At 39.2% G+C, this 23913-nt stretch overlaps 1 protein-coding gene across 2 annotated transcripts in view; it reads right to left on the bottom strand.

Moving 5' to 3' along the window:
* Positions 1-2796: 2796 nt before the first annotated feature.
* Positions 2797-23913, bottom strand: part of LOC131076210 (pentatricopeptide repeat-containing protein At3g29290) — a 64452-nt gene continuing 43335 nt past the window's right edge. The window contains exon 2 of one of the 2 annotated variants that reach the window (XM_058013271.2): positions 2797-3909. In XM_058013271.2, coding sequence (XP_057869254.1) covers positions 3691-3909 — 219 coding nt within the window. In that variant the 3' untranslated portion in view covers positions 2797-3690. Of the gene's footprint in view, positions 3910-5388; positions 5747-23913 lie in introns of those variants that run through there. The other variant, XM_058013272.2, reaches the window with a different exon arrangement.

The raw sequence follows: 23913 nt of genomic DNA, 5'->3' as shown, positions 1-23913 counted from the left end.
TTTCGCTCCTGACCCTTCCAAAGGGTCCAAAGTGAAATTCTCAATTTCACCTAATTTGCTCATGTTGAAGGTCAAGAGATGGATTCCCAGGCCTTGGTGGAGAGAAGACTAGTGTATGCTTGCCTTGGAAGACATTTTGGAGTGGAGAAGTGATAGAACTTGAGCCTAAACAAGAATTTCGCTCCTGACCCTTCCAGAGGGTCCAGAGCGAAATCCTTAAAGACTCCATCTTGCTCCAATTTTACCTCAAACTTGGTATTGGTTGAGATTAAAGAGATCCTTAGGCATGCATCTAAGCAAGCATGGTCACAAAGTGAGAAGAATTTAGGCCAGGAATGCAAATTTTGCTCTTGACCCTTCCAAAGGGTCCAGAGTGAAATTCTTATAGGGCCTGTCCCTGGGGAGAATCTTGAGGAAACTTCATTTTAATGTCTTCTTGTTGATGATTTAAGGTAGGAAATGCTATGTTATAATGAATTCATTATGTGTCCTTAATCACCTTTTGGTTGGTTTTGCAGATGGAAGAAGACTAGGTCGGGGCAAGGACGACCTCTTCCTGTCCATCATCATCAAGGACGTTCCACATGCAAAAAGGGAGGACTCAAGGTGCTTTGAAGCATTGGAAGACTAGGGGTGCTCAAGGAGTTCAAGTTAGCCTCAAGACCTCATTCTACCACAAGATGACAAAGAAAGGCTTTGCCAACACTTCAGGGCGAGATATGCTACTGGAGAAGGAAGACTTGACAATAAGGAAGCCTGGTCAAGCAAAGGAAGTACACCATTCATCATATCAAAGACAAAGGAGGATCAACCGAGTCACAAGCATTAGGCAAGGTGGCATCCCAATCACTTTTCCTCCAGTCGGATTGGTCCACCTCAGCATGTCCAGATTCAATGTACCTGACTCATCGGGGACGACACAAACTTCAGTGTACCTACCCCTGCTTTCTATTGGTCCTCACCCCTAGAATGTAATTTTCTCATTGGCTAAGGAAGTTTGTTATAACAAACCCTAATTAGGGTTTCCATTCTTTAATCCTAGCCATCAATTCTAAGTCAATCAAAGCTGTCTGTTTGTAAAGGGTTCTCTATATAAAGCCTTGGCTCCTCATTTGTAAAGGTTAATAGTGAATAGTTAATAGTTAGCAATCAGTGAATAGTCAAAGTAGGAAATAGTTAGAGTAGAGTAGAAAGAGAAGGCAAAGATTGTTGCCAAGATATTGTTGCAAAAGACTTGTAAACTTCATTGAAGAAATGGTGAATTCTATGGGTCGATTCAACAATTTGCATGGTCTCTATACTTCTCAAATTTGATTTCATGTTATTAGGTGAATGGAAGAAATTTGTATGATCAACAGTGAAATTCGTATATCCATACTACCAGTGGTTTGTTGATTACAAACTTGTCTTGCGTAGTCAACTAGAATCATTCGGCTTAAGCTTAACTTCAATTATCGCTTCTTCATTGATATGCATCAACTTGATGGTGTCTATGCTTGTAGCGGTGATTTGAACATCATAAAGATATCCTTAGAAGATCGCACTAGCCTTGCGGAGATGTTCATAGCATGTCAAAGCAAGACCTAGTTGGAGTTTCATCAAAGGTCATTCATTGCTCTTACATTCTTAGTTTTAGGATTAGATCCTCTCCAACCCTTGTCCTTTTATTCATTTTTTTAAAAACCAAGGACCAATGAAATCCCACGTTCCAGTAATATCCAAATCAAATCAAACGTTCAAGTCATCAAATGTAAGTCCCCTTGTGATTCCAGCAAAATCACATCATACCGCAAGAGCTTATCCACACGTAGAGAACTACAATCAGAACCTTGGAGCTACTCTGATTGATCCTTCTACGAGATCTTCAACATTCAGCGAAGCTTTATTCAAGAGAGGATAAGGTACCTTTAGGTATTTTATTCTGTGTTTGGTCGTGTACAAAAGACACATCAACAGTACCTAACATGGCCTAGTTCTTGGGACCCATACTGCATTCTCATATTAGTCTTGCATCATTTGCATAATAATTTCACTCCCTAAGTTGCACTTAAAGGGGGGTGTTAGTGTGAATGTGGTTATATCCTAACTAGTTCATAGTTAGAACCTATTCGCATGTTAAGTTTACTTGGTCTAGCTTGCCTTTAAGTTAGTTGTCACATGTAACTAGTTCTTTGATAGTGTTCATGTTAGTTATCCTAGGTGGCATTCTAGAAGATATGAGTCAGCCCATTATTTAATATTTGCTTCATAATGTATCATGCATTTAATGTTTGTAACAAGGTGGTTGTAATCCTACCTCATCACCTTGCCTATATAAGCAAGGCTCATTTGTACATTTCATCATATCAATTTCATGTTTGGACATTCTCTTATGGTTGGAATCTTTCTTGGTTGATCCTTAAAGTCTGCAACTTCATGATGGGCTCTTTATTATACAAACATTTATCACTAACAAGAAACACATAATTTAGTTGTAAATAGAACTGAAATATCACCACACCTCTGCAAAATGATGAAAGTATGGAATATTGATACAAAGAGTTGTAAATAACCATATATTGCAGTGTAAGAAGTTAAAAAATGCAAACTAATCTATAAATTGAGACAAAACCTATAGAAAGGAGAACCCAAATTTTGATCAAGAATATCCTCTTCAAACTGAATAATTTAACTGCACTTGTACATGGCCCTGTCAATCAACAAAGCTTTGAGATGTCTCACAAATTAAGGACGGGTAATTTCATCTCACCATTGTCACTAGTTCCTAGAAACATAGATCAAATATGACCATAAAGGTTGATCACTCTGCATCGTGATAGATGCTTTGCATTATTTTATTTTATTTTTATAAATCTGGGTAACAACGACAAACATAACTCTAGAGTTTATAAGCTTCCACAATATGTTAATTGAAAGATACCTGTAGAAAAGCCTGAGATAAAGTGCTTATAAATCAATGTTACAGATTACACTGATCGATCTAGCACATAGAATATCCAAAACATCAATGCAAAAATACTTTCACAGGTTTTGCAGAAGCATTTTTAATAGCAAGAATTTGCTTTGGCACAACGGATTCAAAATGGGTTGTCTATCAAGCCACTGGACCTATGCATAGCAATGGATGTTTACTGTAAGCAGATTCCTAGACTTTGTCATCATCATCTCATCAGAAATCTAATGCAGTCAATTTCCTTGATGCCATGAAAATTGATTTGATGTAAAACCTGCAGACTTGAGCTTAGCATATTCAACATTGGAGCTGCAAATTGTTAAGCAGACAAAGACTATATATACCTTGCTTTAAAGAGCTAACTTTACCGTAGAGGACAGAAAATCAATCAGAACATCTACTACCTTCAAAATATTTTTTACCCACCTCAAACTAAGGCTAGTTCATAGACCTTTCAAGAATGGATGAGAGTTTAAATCAGAGTCAAAACCTTCGAAGTGCGTAGCTCCTCCATGACTGGTATATCCTGTTTTCTAAATGCTAACCTTGAATCAGTCTTGCTATTCAACTATCTTGGAAGTGTGGCATTAACACACCATATCTAGCAAAGAGAGAACTGTTGAACATGAGATGAACGACAGCACCAATTGATTATACTCAAATTGCAAGGTGAAGTCTAAAAAGTCAACTTTGGTTGACTTATGTGGCAGCCGTAACTGATGACTATATCTCCAACTTCAACTGATAGAGTCTCCTTTTTTACTTTGATTTTGAATAAACTGCTTTGGAAGGTACTCCCACATTAGATGGCAAGTCTTACCATCAGGATGATATCCTTTACTAATCATCTCCGCACAGAATTTTTGTGCCAATTTAATTTCACCACAAGAACATAGAGTCTGAATTAAAGTGTTGTATATAGAAGCACTTGCTGTTACACCTGTCTGTGATAATCTCTGCAAAAGGATATACAAAAATATTATATCCTTTAAGCATGTGTAGAACAGAAATGAGAATAAACCTTTCAAAGCTTAAAAACTAAAGCTCATATAATGAATTTGCAGCAACTGTTTAAGAAAATTCTGTTAACAAGAAAAAAAAATCTCTTGAAAGATATAACATTTTCTAAATACAATCAAAAGATAAAATTGGGAACACTCAACACAGGCCTATCTTCAATTAAACAGTCTGTACCTCTTGAAAAGTATAACATTTTCTAAATACAATCAAAAGATAAAATTGGGAACACTCAACACAGGCCTATCTTCAATTAAACAGTCTGTACCTCTTGAAAAGTATAACATTTTCTAAATACAATCAAAAGATAAAATTGAGAACGCTAAACACAGGCCTATCTTCAATTAAACATTCTGTAAATAGTTTCAGAAACACTGAATAAGATTGCAGGCTTATTCAAGGTCTACTCTAGCAGAACTCTAACTCAGTCAGGTTGTAGCACAGATGCATTGCCTCAAGTGATCTTAAACTTGGCCTCATGTGTATGTGGGGTTCCTTAAAAACCCTGACTTCATGCCCCATGGTGAGCACCGCAAACTATAACACCTAAAATTTGCCTGCACAAATTGGTTAGAGGCAGCAAGTGGGACTAAGTCCCTCTATTTTTTGGACAAGTTTCCCTTGATTTAAAACTAATGCAAAACTCACAAATGGTGATATTTACAAAAATGCGTACATACATACAAAGATTTGCTAATACGTAAGTCATTCACTAACATGCAATCTTTACAAGAAAACAACACTATGCAGAGAAACATCAGAGATTCTCCTTTTAGAACTATGCTGTCAAATGTCACACATCCGCTCAGAATAATGTAGAGAACTCAATGGAAGTAAACATCTTTCACCAACCAACGTGTAATGGAACCTTATAGAAATATACCAAAAAATCTACAAGAGTAGATTTCAAAATGGATAGGTTTCTCTTACGGCATTAAAACCTTCTAATATGTCTCAACTATTTGGAAAAATAAAATAGTTGTTTCATTACAAGCTTGGAAGCTCTCAAAAGCTTTCCATTTTATCGATCGAGAAAAAGATCATTTACAATGTAAGGGTTCCCTTTTTATGCCTCCTGGTTAGTTATAAGTTACAACCAACTTACAACTACCTACATAACTAACTTTTATAAACACAAAAGAACATGATCAACATTTCATTCATCATTGAACTCAACAATATCTTCAATCCTTCCTAAGGGTGATGGCCCACTTGCATAAGACTTCCACGTGCCTATGATTTTCCCTGTGGAAGTAAGATCAAGTAGCTTGAACTCTCTCAAATGAAGGCCATGCAAAATGATGAGAAGAACAGTTTGCACACTCTACATTTCTAGTTCTTCCATACGAATCTGCAAATTAATGGTGTTTGAAGAGAGATCACAGACCTCCCTTATAATTATCTAGTCGATGATCACATCAGATGAAGGAGAGGTGAAACTTTTCATTGTTGCTAATCTAGAGAAATATAGAATCTTTGTCCATATCAATGGGAAAGTTTTCCTTGAATATATTTCAAGAAAGGTTGCACCATAGAATTCGAATAGTTGGACAAAATCACTCAAGACTGGATGAATCTCCCTTGTGAGAGTGACAGCTGAAAGAATCAGTCAAGAACATCATCATTATGCTCAAGAAATGAAGGATGAACACCTGAATCACATTGGACAACATTTTGCGACAACAAAAGTTGTATGCAAATCTAGAGAATTGTTCTTTCACCATGGAGTTATAAAACCTTGGATGCCTTGTTGATGCCCATCGAGTTCACCTGAATCTGTTCAAGATGCAAATCATTCAAGAATGGTCTACATCAAAAAACCTCAAAGAACTTCGTAGTTTTGGAAAACTTTGATAGAAGTTTGTACTTGGATTCTGTCACAACTTATTGAATCAAGTCACCAAACATGGCATAAGTTAGTTTTCAGTTGGACAAGCACACCACAGAAAAGCATTCAAGGAATTGAAATGTAGACTACATTTAGTGGTAGTTTTTCTGTTACCCGACCTTCAACAACTAATGAGATAAAGATTAATGCATTTGAATATGAACGTGGAGAAGTCCTCACTCAATTTGGGCGCCCAATTCCTTATCACACCAAGAAGATATTGTGCATATGACCAAGACCTTTATGAAATTGTTCGAGCATTTAAGTGTTAGGAGCACCATATATTGGGAAAGGAGACCATCCATACAGATCACATAACATTGCAGTTTCTCCAGATCCAAATCAAGTCAAAATAAAAGAGAAATTAGAAATGGTTTTTGTACCTTCAGCAGTTTCACTTGAACATGCATAAGAAGGCAAGTATCAATCTAGAAGCAATATTTTGAGTCAGACCCTAAATCAAATTCTTCTCTTCGACATGATGCATGTGGAAATGAAATCAACACTTTGCCAGAATTGTACTGATGACTCCAAACTTTGCAAAAAATGTACAAGGTAGTGCATAAACTCAATTTTAAATTACTATTTGCAAGATGGACTCTTGTATCACTTGGGACACTCGTTTGCACCACAAAAGCAGAATGTCAAAACCTGATATGGGAGCTTGAAAAGGCCCTTGCAGTATTGAAGAAATGTTTAATTAGCCACATCTTAGGTCAAATTTTACAAAATACTTGAAATCTTGTACTCTGTCATAGCTAATCCAACAAACAAGAAGTGAGGAATATATACTCCTTTTTCAGTTATGAACTGACCTTATAAATTACTTTCCATGGACTTCCATTCAAGTTTATCTACTCCCAAGTACAGTAATGATTGTGATATAGTAGCTGATTGATTTTCAAAGATGGCAATTATCTTGCCATGTAAAAAGGCTATCTCAAATCGAGAAACAACTCATTTGCTCCTTTAGAATCTATGGATTCATTTTGGACTAGTTTCCACCATCATATCTGATAGACATACCAAATTATTGAGAAAATTCTGGAAAGCACTTTGGTCAATTGTAGAAACAAAGATGACCAAGTTTACTGCATTCCATGACTAACAAAAATGGTGACAAAGACAATTGTGCAACTTCTTAAAATGTACAACCACACGAAGTGTTGAACATAGAATGAAAGTGTAGATATCGCTCAACACAGCTGCAATAAAGCTCTTCACAACTCTACAGAATATAGTCCTTGTAAGGTTTGTTTGGGTTTCCAAGCATCGACACTCATTGATACAGCTTATCCTATGCCACCACCAACAACAACTCCTTCAGCTCAAAAGAAAGTTGATAATGTAAACAGATTCATTAAGCAATCCAACATATACAACAAGAAGTGCAAACCATTCTACAAAGGTCAATACTAAGTACATGCAGCACCATAATCATCCTCAAGTGCCATGCTAGTTCAAGGTTGTGAAAAAGCATGTGAAGGATCATACTACAAGATCTGACCTCTTCAGTACGACTTGTGTTGAGACATGGACCAGCTAGGACTCAAACCTAGGACCTTCCATACGCTGCTGGAGTGCTCTACCACTGAGCTACTGGCCCCTCTTGGACCAGTCCATTGTCGGTCTGGGTGTGGCTTATTTCCAACACCAGCACCCCCCCTTAAGCCACACCTCTCGTGTGCTTGGGGCTCCTAGCCTGGACCTGGCTTTGATGCCATGTCGAGACATGGACCAGCTAGGACTCGAACCTAGGACCTTCCATATGCTGCTGGAGTGCTCTACCACTGAGCTATTGGCCCCTCTTGGACCAGTCCATCGTCGGTCCGGGTGTGGCTTATTTCCAACACCAACAACTTGTATACCGTCAATAAAAAGGTTGGAGGTTACACATTTATGCTCAATATTAAAACTTATTTTGTTGTCTTTATCCAAATTTTCATGTAAAACTCTTGTGCCATTACTCTACAGTCTACACCTTTGTTGGACAAAATATTTGTGGAGGAAGAATATTGGCCACAAGAAATCAATACCGATTGCAACCCATCAATTGTAGTGGATCAAATGCACAAGGACCAAAGTATTGGCTTCAATCCTTTCCTTGATCGTGGGTACAATAGAGAAACCCATAACACTAAAATCTAATCAAACTATGAAATTTGTGTTAGGAAAAACCTGATAATTTTAATCAAGTTATAAAATCAAAAACAAATCAGCAATATGACAAAGAATTCGTACACAACACCATATATACCTGTTGACGTGTATTTTATACACAATCATACACAGAATAAAATACCAATAGGTATCTTATCCTCTCTTGAGAAAATAGTCTCTAACTGCTGAAGATCTGCAAAAAGGATCAGTTAGATGGACTCCAAGGTTCTTTTAGTGGGGTCTCCACGTGTGGACAAGCTTTTTAATGGTATGATGTGATTTGCTGTTTCCTCCAAGGCGTCTTACGGATTCCAAAGGCTCGAAGATTCTACTAAACTAAAAAGAGCTTTCAAAAAATAGCAAAAGGACAGAGTTTAAGGAAGTCTAATCTAGCCTAACCCTATGAACGACTTAGCATGAATGAGATTTGGCAAGACTCAACCAACTTCAATTTTGCCATAAGATAACAACTTAATTGAAATTAGTGCGATCTTCTAAGGTAATAATGATGTTCAATGCATCAAAGACCAAGGACACTACTACGAAGGTACATATCCTAGATACGAAAATGCTTGAAGGTTAGGGACTCAAAATGTTCTCCAGTCGACCACGCAAGGCGTTCCTACAATCAGCAAGAAGCTAGTGGTTTGGATTGCGAATCCCACCAAATATCAAATCTCACACTTAGTCTTTCAAATTAACAAACTACTTTGATTGAGCGTGATTCAAGTACATCCAACAACCATGAAGATAACTTAAGAAATTTGCAACAAAACACCATAACTTCAATATTTTATTGATTTCCAAATCATCATATACAACAATTGCTTGAATTTCTCTCTTCAAGACTCAATCTTGCTACAAAATAAGAATTGCTTCTAACTCTAATCTCTCTATTTCACTCTTATCTGACTATTCGACTATTAACTATTACCCAATGAAATGAAAAATGGGGGTATAAATAGCATCCCCAGTTACAATGAAAGGTCCAGATTGAAAGTAAATCAACGGACAAGATCATGACACCTAAACCCTAATTAGGGTTTGTTACAAATGACCTCCTTTTTACTGAACAATATTAAATACATAGCCAAATATTAAATTTGGCACAAAAATCTAGGAGGTATCAACCAATGAGAAATAAGATGTCATGTCATCTGTAACAACCTTTCATCTAGAATCTTATTCCCTTTCCAATTCTCTTTCTTAGCATATGCAATGAATTTTGTCACGATTCCTTCGATTTCTGTGATTGGAATCTCGGGAAGATTCTTGATACTCTCTTCTAAGTGGATGACCTGATCGAATGCATCTAGAAGAGCTGCGTCCCAAGTAGGTTCAAGTTCCTTCGTTCTATCAATCAGGAGCATGGTGGCATACATCTGATCATACTGTTCATCTGTAACATCTGCGTCTTTGCGAAAGATGATCTTGATTCTATCCTCAAATTCTTGTATATCCACATCTGTCTCGACCTCGATCCTTCTGCCAAGAATGGTACGAAGTACCTCAAATACTCTGTCCTGGATCGGATTGATCACCTCCTCAACTTGACCACATCTAACACTGATGTCCTCGAAGAGAACATTCTTTATATGGAGTAAGGTTGACCACTGGAACAAACTGTGAGAATCACCCTCCAAGATCCTCTCCTGCGTCAAAATTCTTCTGGATGTATGTCTTATTACTTTCAAGACAGGGATGACAACGTCCTTGGTATGGGCAAATGCAGCTACTGTTGCCATCAATCTGTGGATTATCTCAAGAACTTGGATAGCCTGATGGGTGATCTTCGACATCCTTGAAACAAATTCTATGGCCACTGTGTGAGATCTATCCATCCAACTACATGTACGCTGGACCAGGTTCCTGAATCTTTCTGCTTCATTGATCGATTGAAGGGGCAATGCCTGCACTGGTGATCTAACTGGATCCTGACGTCCCAAAGGTTCATTGATGTGACTGAAATATGTCCTCCATGCACCGACCTCTCTCTCAAGCTTTCTATTCTTTTCCACTTCTTCTCTAAACTTGTCCTTCAATGCCTCAAATGTGTCGGTGGCATCATCTAAAGTCTGCTCTACTGTGGATGGTCCTAACTCAAAAGTCTGTACATCATAATCCTCTGCTAGGATCTCACCCTCATATTTATCTGCTGCCGGTGTAGCTATCTGCAGTTTTCTAGATCCAGTCTCATCTCGAATCATCTTGGACATCTTTGTAACCTTCTTCTTCTCTGTTATCACATGTGAACGTCCAACAAGGCTCTCTAAATCAATTGCATTGTCCTCGTCCTCAATTACGATCACCTTGGTCAATCTTTCCTTCAACCAATCTGGGATATTCGATCTTGTCTCTTAAACTTGAATTTCTTTATGTACTATTTCTTCTTGTCTGGGAGGAGATGTTACTTCATTATCTTCTTCTAAATCATAGTCTTGGAGAGATCCATCTGACGAAACATGCTGTGCCTGTCCTTCCTCCTGTCTGTCATTCTGTACCATCGACTCCATGGACTCTTCCACTCGAACTGTTCTATCCTCTGGTCTGGAAGAAGTACCCGGTACTTGATCTTTGTTGGCACCTTGCTTTTTCTTGGAAGACTCTTTCTTTTCTGATCTTTCCTTTCTCTTCGAACCTCTCGAATGGAGATTGCCCTCACTGGCACATCGAAGGTTACCTTCACCTGAATTCCTAGGATTAGGATTGCCTTCACTAACACTTGCTCCACCTTCGGCTGGTTTTTCTTCCAAAGTAAAAGACATAGCTATGCCTTGTTCTCTCAACTTCTGATGCTGAACGTCTACCCATCTGCGAGTACAAGACAAGACTGGTGCCATCAAATCATCTAAATCCACGACCTCGGGCTCATTCCAATTCAAACTTATTGTTTTGCTTTCTCTATCATATGAAGACTGGATGTGCCTGCCATTGTCCTGAGCTTGGTCGGCCACTCTGTAAATCCTACATTTCCTGATGAAATCCAAAGGCAATCTAGAATGTATCTTACGTTTCACTTCAAGATCGTCTAGGAGATTCATCATAAAATCTTCAATTTGGTGCTCATGTTTAAATCTTCTACCGACCGTCTCCTCTAAATGTCCATGTGGATCAAAACTATTCCTCCAAGCAAAAGATGAAAAAGAATACAAGGCTAACTCCTTCTCTGCGTCATCCATGGCTAAGACATTAGGACATACCTCAACCGAATTACCCAAAATAATAGGTACCTGGACTCCATTCTGATGTCTGTGTCTGAATGCCTTCACATATGCTGCCAACTGCCTTGTTACTTCAAGTAACACAATTCTGTCTGTTGGGTACCTCGGCAACATGTATGGAGGTAAAGGACATCCATGCACTCTAATGTAAGTGAACTTGGGAAACTGAATGAACCAAGCACCATACCTCTTGATGAACTCCTGGGCATCCTGAGATAATCTGTTGTGAATCCCTCCTTGCAACGTCCTTGTGATGTTCATCGTGAAAGTATCATTGACTAACTTGTAGTTCTTCCCTGGTGGATGATGCAAGTAGGTATAGGATTCACAAGCTCTGACCTCGCCGGGTCCTCTTCCAATCACTCCTCTGTGAGGTAGTCCTGCGTACTCAACGCTCCTGATTAAGGCATAGATGACGTATGAACTCATGTGGAAGGACTTAGTAGCCCTGAGTCTTCTCAACTGTACGTCTAAGCAATGGCTAATTATCCTAGCCCAATGTATCGTACCCTTTCCTTGAACAATCACCTGGATGAAGTAAAACATCCATTTCTCAAAATAGAAGGCATGAGGTGCTCCTGTAACTCTGTTGAGCATGGTAATCAAATCTCTGTACTCCTCCTGGAAATCAATCCGATGCGGTGTGTTCGGTACTTTGCTCAGACGGGGATGACTCTTAAGTAGCCAGTTCTTGTTGATTATGCTTAGGCAAGCATCTGGATCATCATCGTACACTGACCTGGCTCCTTCAATGCTCTTATATATCATGTCCCTGTGCTCTGGAAGATGGAAGGCCTCACTTATGGCTTCCTCTGAAAGGTACGCCAAAGTGTTTCCTTCATTGGACACAATTGTCCTGGACTGTGGATTGTAGTGACGGGCACACTCGATCATCAACTCGTGGCACTGAACAACTGGAGGAAAACCGGCCGCCTTGATGATGCCACTCTCTATTATTCTCCGGGCGACAGGTGATGGCTTGCCAATGTAAGGGACCTCTCGAAACTTCTTCGTGCTAAAGTTCCCCAGGTTTGTATCTCCAATGTTGCTCCACTTAGACACGATCTTGGTCTCCACTTCTTCGGTCTTCTGATCTTCTTTCATGAGAGCTGAGCGGCTGGTGGATGCTCCCGCCTTTGGGGTCGCCATACCTACACAACATTTCATTATAAGAACTAGATTTTGCAATAAATAACGTTGATTAGAGAGATAAAGTTTTTAGGAAACCTCATGATAAGTCTTTAGAGTTATCATTTCCTAAAAAAAAAACAACGATTGAGCTGAAAAATTCAAAATTCAAAATTTCAAAATTTGAAATACGACGATGAATGAATAAAGCAATAATAATTAAAATCGCCATACCTTGATAGAGAGCTAACTCTAGAATGCAAAAAGAACAAAAGATCGCCTAGGGAAAATTGGAGGAGTAAAATAGTCTTCAATGTGGTCTCCTCAAAATCGACTTCGCCCCCTTTGGATTTCAATGTGATCTTCAAGTATCGCCTTTGGCCTTGTCTTAAATGGATCTTCAAATTCGCCCTTGACAAATCGCATCAAATAGATCTTCAAGTTCGCACCACCCTTGATGTATAAAGCGCCACCCTTTGGATGAATGAAATTCGCACCACCTTTGGTCTTCAACGCAATTCGCACTCCACACTTGATGATATTAGCGCCACCTTTGGTTTGAAATAGCACTTCTTTCCTTCTCCTCAAGATCGCATGTGAAAGGATAAAAAAATAATGATGTGAAAATGAACATTTCACTCCCCTTATATATAGCGCTCACACCTTTTCATCCCCTAGGCCGACTTGATAAATAAAACCATTTTTAAAAAATGATTTTAAATGATTTGCAATAAAATAACAAGGCCGACTTGCTTAATTGAGCGCTCTAAATTCGATTTTATATTAATTAATTAATTAATTATTAATGCCTTGCGTTTACAAATTTCGATTTTTTAATAAAGGCAAAAATAATTAATAAAAGATAACGCCATATTAAATGCTAAATAAAAATGGATTTTCAATTTTTTAATCGATTTAGCATTTAAGGAAATTAAAATTTGTTTATTTGGCGCCAAAATATGAAAAAGGAAGGGACGTACCTCATCGCTCTGGTCCCTTGGAGAGGGACAGGAGCGATTCAACATTTTTGTCCTGATTTTGCATTTCTTACGTCCAACTCCTTCATCTCCACGTTAAAAATCGATCATCTTGATAGGTTCTTCGCATTTGATCATCTTGCATGTGTGTTTAAGTGCCTTTTGAGTGTACATCGCCCTGGTCCTTGTCCAAAGGACAGGAGCGATCTTCTTGTTTCCACGTCCATCTTGCATCTTTTAACTTCGATCTTTTATTGTTGGCGCATAACATCCTTTGTTCGTGTCTTCCACGTTCGTTCCATTTGTTCGCATGAAGTTTTGGGCGTATTAAAGGGATCATCGCCCTTGTCCCTTGGAGAGGGACAGGAGCGATCCATGTTTTCTCCTTGACCTTGTCAACTTAAAACCTTGATCTTCGTTGTGATGTCCTTCAAACGTCGTCCTTCACCTTACCTAACCTCGCCTAGCTTGGATCTTGAAGGAAAATGAGTGCTTTTGATAGTATCGCCTTGGTCCTTGTCCAAAGGACAGGAGCGATGTGAGGCTTTTTCATTGTTTGGCGATGTTTGGACGTTGAAAACCCTTGCGAATTATCTTCATACGATGCCTTGGACCCTCTAAAACATTGCGAAGTCTTGTCCTTACGTAAATTTTGCATGAAATGGCCAATGCATTCAACATCGCCCTGGTCCCTTCCTGAGGGACAGGAGCGATCTAGGCTATAGGGTGCGAATTTCATCATTGTGACGACCTTTTAATGTTTGTGCTTGCTAAAGACGCCTTGAAATGTCCCTCGCCACCTTGTCTTGACTTGGATCGACCTTGAACTTGCATAGGAAGTAACATCACCATTGTATCGCCCTGGTCCCTTGGAGAGGGACAGGAGCGATCCTCCTTTTGTAGCCTTTATCTCACCTTGCCAGGTTCCGAGTTTATATTCAACGAACTCGTCCTTCTTCACTCTATTCGTTCATGCCTTGACATTGTTTGTAACTTTGCAAGAAAATCAATTATATCAAAAATCGCTCTGGTCCCTTCCTGAGGGACAGGAGCGAACTAGGCATTTAGCACTGTTATGGACGTCCCAAAAATCTTCAATTTATATTCAACGCATTTATCTCATGTTTTTCCTTGTTTTTGAACGTAAACTTGCCTTGACCTTTGTCTGGATTTTGCCTAATGAAGGAAATCGCTCTGGTCCCTGGGAGAGGGACGAGAGCGACAAGGTACCTCGCCCTGGTCCCTTGGAGAGGGACAGGAGCGAACTTTGCATTCTGGGTTATTCTCCTTCATTTTTGCATCTCAAATTATATTCATTTGGCAAAGCATCTTCCTTTGGACCCTTTCAAATTGCTAAGTCATCAAAATCTTGCAAGGACAAGGCGAAATTTGATTTGTAGCTCCGGTCCTTCACTGAGGGACAGGAGCGATTTTCCTCCTGGAGGCATTTCTGTGCTCATGAAAATCTTCAATTTATATTCAATGGAAAGATATCGCCGTTCTCCATCACTTCCAACTTGAAATTTGTCTGGACTCTGCAGGGATGATGAGATATTTGAAAATGAGCTCCCGTCCTTCACTGAGGGACAAGAGCGATTTTGCTCCTACAGGCCAAAATAACATGATTTTTCTCATTTTAACACTTCACGAGGCGAAAACAAATCAATTCCAATGCCCAGGATCAAAATCAAAAAAGTCAAAATTTGGTCAAAATATTCAATCGGACAAAAATTCACATTTCACTTTCAATACTTAGCAAATTTAAGCTCTGCATTAACATTCCAATTGGAAATTAGACCATTTTGGCGAATTCATTGCATTCAAAATTTGCATCCTAGAAAAGGAAGCTCAAAAGCTCTCAAAAACGACTGGATTTTGGCCTGAAAAGACAAAATTTAAAACCCTAAGGCTTGACCCTAAATCCAGACGACTAACCGACTAACAAAACCCTAAAAACGAAAGCGAAAACGAGCGAAAAACAAGCAAAAAGAGGGGGTCCCCATTTGCGATGGGGCGATGTGTGAAATGGTCACAACAATACCCTAGGAAACCCTTTTGAGAAAAAAATCAGCTAAAATTATGTAAGAACCCAACTTGGCTCTCCTCTGCTAACTGTTTCTTTTGGATGCAATAGATTTGAATTTGTTTTGGTTTTTGAATGTTTATAGATTTTTTGTGTTTTTTTTTTTTTGGTAATAATGAGCAATGAAACAATACTGGAATAAACTCCTATGCTTAAAATAATACTGGAACAATAATATTACTGCTGGAATTAATTTACGAAACTATCAAGGGAATGTTTGTTCTGTTTTATGGCCAATATGCCTGGAAAACAAATTCATTACAATGTAAGATAAAAACCTGATTTTTGCTGTCCCAGTAGTTGAAAAAAATCTGCCAACTGCAAATTTTAATTTTTTTGAAAAAAATACTATTCATGCGGTGCTGAAGCAATCCGTACGGCGGCACTATTCACGTGGTACTGTTCATGCGGCACTGTAGCAGTCCGTACGGCGGTATTGTAGCGTTTACTGTAGCGCGGGTACTGTAGCAGCAATTGTATTTTGAAATGATTGCTTCAATTCTGATTTTTAATGGCTGCCAAATGAAACTGTAGGTCTGCAATTAATATATATTTGAAAATCTGCATACCCTAGATGTCTTCCCTTCTTTTAAAAGCCCAAATAGAACTCCAGAATGAAGCTCTCCTGAAATGCCAAATTTAGTGGATATTTCACCACCTCAAATGGTTGCAACACTGAAGAATTGTCGCTCTCCAATGGCTGACTGAATCAGAAACCCTTGGCTTCTTCTCCCAAGTTCATAACAAACAAATATCAATTCTCTGGATGGATGATATAAAATGAGCTCTTAAGTCCCTTCTTATTCTTTCTTATGAGAGCTCGAACACTTTCTTGGCCAATGTGGGATTAAAGACATATTCACACATTATAATATTAAAGTGACTTTATTATTATAAAGTTACTTTATAACTTTATAATAACATTAAAATATTTAAATAAATCACTTAAGTCACTTTTAATTAAATTAATTAAATATAAAGTCACCTTTTTTAATTTTATTTTATTTAATGACTTAATAAGAAATTAATTTAATCAATTTCTCCTTATTTCTCCACTTAGCCTTCGGAGAATGTAAAGGCTAAGAACTCCAATGAGATGCTAAAAAGGTGGGGACATTACAAATTAGCACCACTCACTATATTATCAACAAGAAAAGTGATTACAATACAATGAGAATTCAATATATGCTGGAACATTCCAACAACACCAAAATCATACTTAAAGTACTAACCACTAAACCAACCACTCTACATGCAGACAAGAGAGAAACAAAAATACCAATGTTTCCCAAAATCATAATCCAAAAGTCATGATTCAACCTAATCCAAGCACCCCATGTGTGAATCTTCAAATCCTGAGGGGTTTTTCCACATTCCAAGGCCACCCATGAAGTCATCTTTGTCCTATGTGACCCAAGCACCCAAGTATGAGCTTTCAACTTCTCATGCTTTGCCTTTTTGCAGCCCCCCAATATGTTTGTGTAGTTGATACATAATAAAATAAGTTACTTTTAATTAAAAAGTTAATCCCCAACAAACTATTGTCGGTAGTTACCGACGGTTGGAGTTCTCAACCACCGTTGACTATTCTATTGATTTCTCATTGTACACATACTTAGGTACTGCATGTATGAACTCCTATATCTATTGCATACCTTATGAATGAATGAATGGAACGACGTATCTTTCTAGAAACATTCTTGTAAATTATTACTATTTTATGTTATTTTGTTTACTTCCTGATACTCATGTAGTAGAGTTAGAGAGTAAACATTTGCCATCATTGCCTCTTTGAACCCTGGCAAAATATAACAACAGGAATCATGGTGATGTAATGGGACAGCCATAGACAAACTTGTGCAAGCCAATAAAGAAAGGGAGGACCAGCTTGAGCAAGACTTGGTGAAGTTGTAGGATATTTCGTTAAAAGAACATGTTCAGAGGGAAGCTCTCACGAGAGAGGTCCTTCAAGTGCCATCTAATACAACCTAATTGTAAACGAGGAGGTTGATCATCTTTTGCACAAACTGCCAAGGCTCATTGCACACCATTTCATCATCCTACAAGACCTTCAAGCTAAGAGTGACCAAGAACAATACTAAAAACAAATACTAGAGGTACAAAGAGAGGAAAAGGCACTTACGTAGAATACTTGAATTTAATTCCTGTGCAGCCTAACAAAGATAGGAAATGTATTCCAATCGGTCATAAATCAACAAAAGGAAGGGTGAGAAGTTCCCTTTGGATAAGAGAGCAAGGAGAACAATAAAGGAGACTAAGGAGAATTGCTGAACAAACTGAAAGATATCTGACAAAAAGCCCAAGCCCACCAAGCCATAGTCAAGAGGCGAGGAAAACCTTCCCAAAAGAACATACAAAGGGATAGTAAGAGGCAATAGCCAAACACCTACCACTCTCAAAAGAAATATACAAAGGCCTTGCCAACCAAATGGGAAATCCGTCCATATAGCCGACCTCACACGAAGAGGAGGAAGAAGATCCCAGAAACAAATTAACTAAAACATTTGAAAATAGCAAACGTCATATCAAAGAGCTATTCGTTTCAACTAAACCAAGAATTGGAGTAATTGAGCCCAAGATCACCAAACGAAGGGAGTACAAAAACGATTTTAAAGATAAGCAAAGTTTAAGGAAAGCTGAAGAAAGACGGGTAGAGGACTCGTACATGGCCAATAGTGCAAGGCAAGGCAGGCATCGGAGAATGGTGACTCCCCCAGCAAATCCAAGTGTAGAAAGAGAGAAACTCCCAAAATTTACAAGGAATGGGTCTGAAAAATCCTGTTCGGCAATGTAAAACGTGCAAGACTATATGGATAGCAAGTGGTTAGGAGGACAAAGATTATTGGCTAAGGGCATTCCCAACAACGCTATGAGGCATAGCCATAGATTGGTTCACATAATTTGGTGGACAGTTCACAGCCTCATGCAATGCATTGAAGAAAGCATTCGAGGTAGAATTTAAATTGTTGCGGGATGACAACAAGATCGTACCAAAACTTTATAATAATAAGCAAGGAAAGCATGAGAATGTAAGAGCCTATAATTGTAGGCTCAAAGAACTGTTGGTGAAGTTGGAGAATTGGCGGATAGATGAATTAATGAAAAGATGGTTCGTTTTAGGATTAATCCCTTCACTATGTAAGAAAATCAAAATTTGCCTCCATCTTCGTATGCCAACGCCTATAATCGAGTGATGGATATTAAATGAAGAAAAGACATCCTCCTTGTTAATGTGCGTTTGAGCACAATCGAACACAGAATAAAATACCAAGGTATCTTATCCTCTCTTGAATAAAGTCTCCCAAATGCTATGCTTCGCGATCAAATGAGATAACTCCAAGGTTTCTACTATCAGATCTTGACTCGTGGATAAACTCAATTGGTTGATGTGATTGTTGGTAATCCAAGGGGCCTTACGTAGAATACTTGAATGTTGAACGTTTTGACGTGTTTTTTATGACAGCATCGAACACAGAATAAAGTTACCAATGGTCACCTTACTCTCTCTTGATCAAAATTAGTCCGTATGCTAAGATTGCACAAAAGGTTCAAACAACTAGCTCCAAGGTTCCTTCAATGCGTGGACGTGACTCAATTGATTGATGGGTTTTCTGTTAACACAAGGGACCTTACGTATTCACTTGAAGAGGATAACAAACTCGTGCAAGTTCAAGGATTTCTATGTGAATGATTTGCAATGAAAGCCCTATTTTTTGGATTTTTGGATTTTCGAAATATGCTAAAAGTAAATGAGAATAGGGTAGAGAGAGCTATGCTGAGTCTAATCTAAACCTACGAACAAGAAACGGGATCACTCATGCAAAATCAAACCACACTTCATTTTACCAGCAGAGCACAACTACACGAAGGCGGTGCAATCTTCAAAGGGTGTGTAAAGGTTTTTCAGATCACCAATGTGGACCATCAAATCGAACAATCTTCACTGATAATCGAAGTTAAGCATACACACATATTAGAGGCTCAAGCTAACTTTGCATAGTATGCAACAATCAACTGCACACCAAAAGTATGAGCTAGGACTTTGCAACAAGTAATCCTATCAAATCCAATTCTTCTAACAATGTGAAGGCAAATCTAATCTATGAAGAGAGCAAGACCATGAAGATTGCTAAAATAGAACAAGAATACACCATCAAAGTCGAACAATGTATTAAGTTGGCTACTTCAACAATCCTTAGCAACAATCTCAGACAATAATCTCTCCTCCTTTACAAATGAGGGGGATCACCCCTTTATATAGGCTCCTGGCATTGACTACATGCAAACCCTAAAGATTCCCCACTCAAGATGCAACAAGGTGGGAATCGGCCATTAATGCCCACTAAGCCCATATACAATTATTCTAAAAGCCCAAAAAAGGTGTCCATTAGTGCATTAAATGCACCCCATTACATCAAACATGCCCAAAATACAATAAACATTCCCATGCAAGAAATAAATGCCCATCATTCCCCATGCGACGGCCACATGCGTAGAGAATCTGTCATAGAATCATTAATAAGGCGGCTGCATGCAAGAAGATTCCTCATGCATTGACCGGACCACCACTAAGTCAAAAATATTCCAGTAGTAAATATGCCGCCACTATTCAGCCAAAAGATTCTCGTCGAAGAATGGACAACCATTATCCTATTCATTTATTGCATATGCAATGAATTTACTGACGACGGCTTCCAACTCTCCGATGGAGACACTTGGCACATTTTCAATATCGAATTCCATCAAGGCAAATTCTTCCTCGCTCTTGGAAAAGAAGCTTTCCCATTCCATCATGATTTCCTGTCTCTTCTTCATTATACTGGAAAATGAAGAAACATTTGCAAAATGTTCCTTAGGGAATGAACCTACGAAGAAGAACTCGTGTAACTGAGATTTCAGAGAGTTCACTGTTACTCCACCATCATTGAGCTTCCCTGCGAACAGTGCCTCAATTGCATTGATGATTTCCTCCTGCACCTTTCTAATCGAGTCCTTCAAAGTTAAAGACTCCACGCTGAATTTATCAAAGGTGTTCTTTCCTAAGCAAACAGCGCAAAACCACCGGGGAAAGTCATAAACCTCGTTCACCTGAATTACTTGCCCATCAATTAGAATTTGCCTTGGAATCTTCGTTAGAGCCCTGAGCCACGGAATGGTTAAGTCCTAGTATACGTGAACATCTTCCCACAATCCTTCCGCTGTCTCCAATCTGTTCAGTGGGCTACGAACTTTGAATGAAGATGAGCCAAGTCCTCGATGAATTTTCCTGCTTCAGTGTAAACATCTTCTATCCATTCCTTGGAATTATGTGCCATTGCTCTAATTACCTCTCCATCATAACAACTTCCTTAGGAAGAGAAGGAGGAATGAATAAAGGACCTGCCTCCCTGAGTGGCCTTTTAAAACTTCTGATGTACTCGCATAGAGCTCTATTTTCTTCCCTCAACCTCTTACACTTCGCTTTTGACTTCAGCATCTTTTCCTTCATGGCTAAGGAAGATTCTTCTAAGTCTCCAATTACTTGTCCCATGGAAGCAAGACCAAGATCAACCTGTCTGATAACATAATCTTTCTGCCTGATTTTGTTCCAGTCCTTATCCACTGCAGGCTCAGCAATGTGCAAGGTCCAGGATCCAGACTCATCCCTCACAACTTTAGAAAATTTTCGGGGAGCTTTCCTTTTTGCTGGCTGATCCATCTTCTCCAACAACTCTTCTAATTGACGAGTTGGATCAATTTCCTTTTCTGGTTCCTTCCTCAGCCTTCCTATCAACCAATCTGGAGCGGGAATGGAGTGACTATGGGTTTCCATGTGTTCCTGCTCCTGTGATTCTTCTTCCATTTCGCCAAGGATGGCTTCCATGAAGCTATCCTGACGAGTCTCTTCTTGGTGTGGAGAACTTTCTTGTCTTTGACTTCTTGGTTGATTGGGTCTGTGTGAAGCATTAACGCTGAGTATATCTGGTGCTGGAATATTTTCTGGAGGTGGATCTACTGGATGTGCAAACATCTCTACCTCATGTACACTAGAAGAACTTGCTGGTGACTGCACCCTTTCTACCCTTGCTCTCTTTTGCGGAGGTTCTTCCTGTCGCACCTCTTGTTGAACTTCTTGTGGAACTTCCTACTGGATATCTTTCTTCCTTTCCATTCTTGGTCTCTTTGGGGCACTTTTCCCTTTATCAATCCGGACTTTCCCTTCTGCCTGGGCCTGTGAAGATCCTTTTGTTGTTTCACTATGGGAATCTAGACTTCCCATTAGCTGATATGTCAAATGAACATTTCCTTCGGCCAACCTCCTTATCTGCCGATCAACCCAATGCTTAGTGAATTTCAGCACCGGTCTAGCTAGGACATTCAAATCATCAATTTCGAGCTCCGACTAGTCTGGCAACTGAATGGACTGATCTTTCACTTTCTCAAATCCAAGTTGCATTAAATCCAAATCATCTTTCACTTGATCCGGCACCTGGTAAATTTCACTTATCCTGATGGTGTCAAGGGGCAGTCTGGAATACATTTTCCTCCAGACTTCAAGGTCATCCTCGACACTTGCCCAATAATCTTCTAAGTGAAATTTGTGTATGAATTTCACACCAGCAACCTTCCTGATTTGACGGTAAGGAACATACTGAGCCTTGGATGTATAAAATGGAAGGCGATAGAATGCCAACTCCTCTGCTGCACTCTCAACTGCTTCCAAACCTGGGCACATTTCCACGAAGTCACCTAGGACAACTGGGAATTCAATAGACTGCTTCTTCTTCTGTAATTGATCATACGCTGTTAACTGCCTCATGAGTTCCAGCAATATGAGCTTGTCAAATGGATACCTCGGCAACTTGTATGACTGGAATGAAAATCCTTGTGTCCTGATGTAGGTGAATTAAGGAAACTGTAAAAACGTGGCTCCATACTTTTGGACCAAGGCCCTCGCTTGCAGCGACACCCTTACGTGCAATTGTTTCTGCATAAGTCGCGTCAAGTACATAGTGAAGGTATCATTTGCCAGCCTATAAGAACTAACATTGTGAAGATGCAGCTCGGGATAACACTCATGTACTTTCAGTTGTGCTGGTTCGCAACCCATGATTTCGCTTGCTGGCAGACCATAAAATCCTCCCGTTTGCACAAGCATATAGATTACGTAGGAGCTCACGGAGAAGGACTAGGACTTTCTTTCTTTTAAGTTCTTCAGTTGTTTGTGCAAGTAATGACTAACCAATCTGGCCCAATCAACTAGCCTGTTTCCATTCATGATCTCGCCTATATAGAAGAACATCCATGTTTCAAAGTTCACAGTATGTGGACATCCCATTACTCTACTCAGCATCTTTATCAGGTCTACATATTCATGTTTGAACTCAAAGATAGTGAGAGTCTTTGGCATTTTGGAGACATGTGGCCTAGGCTTCAGCAACCACTGTTTACTGATCAAGTCAACACACCTAGCAGGACCTGCGTCATATACTGCTTTAGCCCCGCTGCTAGTCCTGTACGTCATGGAATGGTGGGAAGGAATTCTGAAAGCTTCACCAATTGACTCCGAAGTCAATGTTGCCAGCAGCCTGCCATCTGACGTTGAAATTGTCTTTCGCTCCGGATTATAATGCTTTGCACACTCCAAAATCAGATATGGACACTGAATAGCAGGAGGAAAACCAGCTGCTGCAACAATTCCACTCTTGACAAATTTGACAGTTGTTGGTGATAGACTATGTCTTGTCGTCCCGAACATTCTGATCTTGAAGGCAGCCAAATTGAATGTGCCCAAATTTGTATCGCTGATTTTCTTCCATCTGGAATTCACCTGGGAACTGTTATCACAAAAGCTTGCACCCTTGCTAAGCTATCAACTCAGCAACCTTGTGAAGCATGGAAACAACCCCGAAGTGTGGGACATTGCGCGAGGGGGTTGAATCTCCGGAGAAGGTCGTCTTCCTTCTCACTCCAGGTGCAGGTGTTGAACCAACTCAACACTTCAAAACTAACTCCTAAGCCTATCCTAACAATTTGCAGAGGTAAAGGGAAGAGAGAATTGCTTGAAGTAAAAGGAGGTGGTGCACCAAGAAGAGATAGTTCCTCTTCCCACCTGAAATGGCACAAGGAATCAACTGAAAAGCCTAAGAGATGCACAAGCTTCAATTGCAAACGCATGTGTGGAGGGTGGAATTTTCTAAATGTTAAAAGGGGAGAAGGATTCCCACAAAATCACACTCAGAAAACCAGTTAACACAGCATACATGTGAAAGGAAACCACGAACATACACTTATAATGAAGGTAAGAACACATACACATAATACATAAGTTGAAGAAAGGCAAGAATAGAGATTTTCAATTAATCATAAGGCCAAAGGCCAATCTTACAGTTGCAAAAATGCAAAAGATTACAAGTCTTCAAGAGAAGAGAAGAGCATAAGAAAGCTCAAGGCAGCAGGGAGAGAACCCTTTACAATGAAGCATA

The sequence above is a fragment of the Cryptomeria japonica genome, chromosome 3 (assembly GCF_030272615.1).
Source record: "Cryptomeria japonica chromosome 3, Sugi_1.0, whole genome shotgun sequence".
NCBI lineage: Eukaryota > Viridiplantae > Streptophyta > Pinopsida > Cupressales > Cupressaceae > Cryptomeria > Cryptomeria japonica.
The sequence above is the reverse complement of the archived record's forward strand: the minus strand, read 5'-3'. Positions and strand labels throughout refer to the sequence as shown.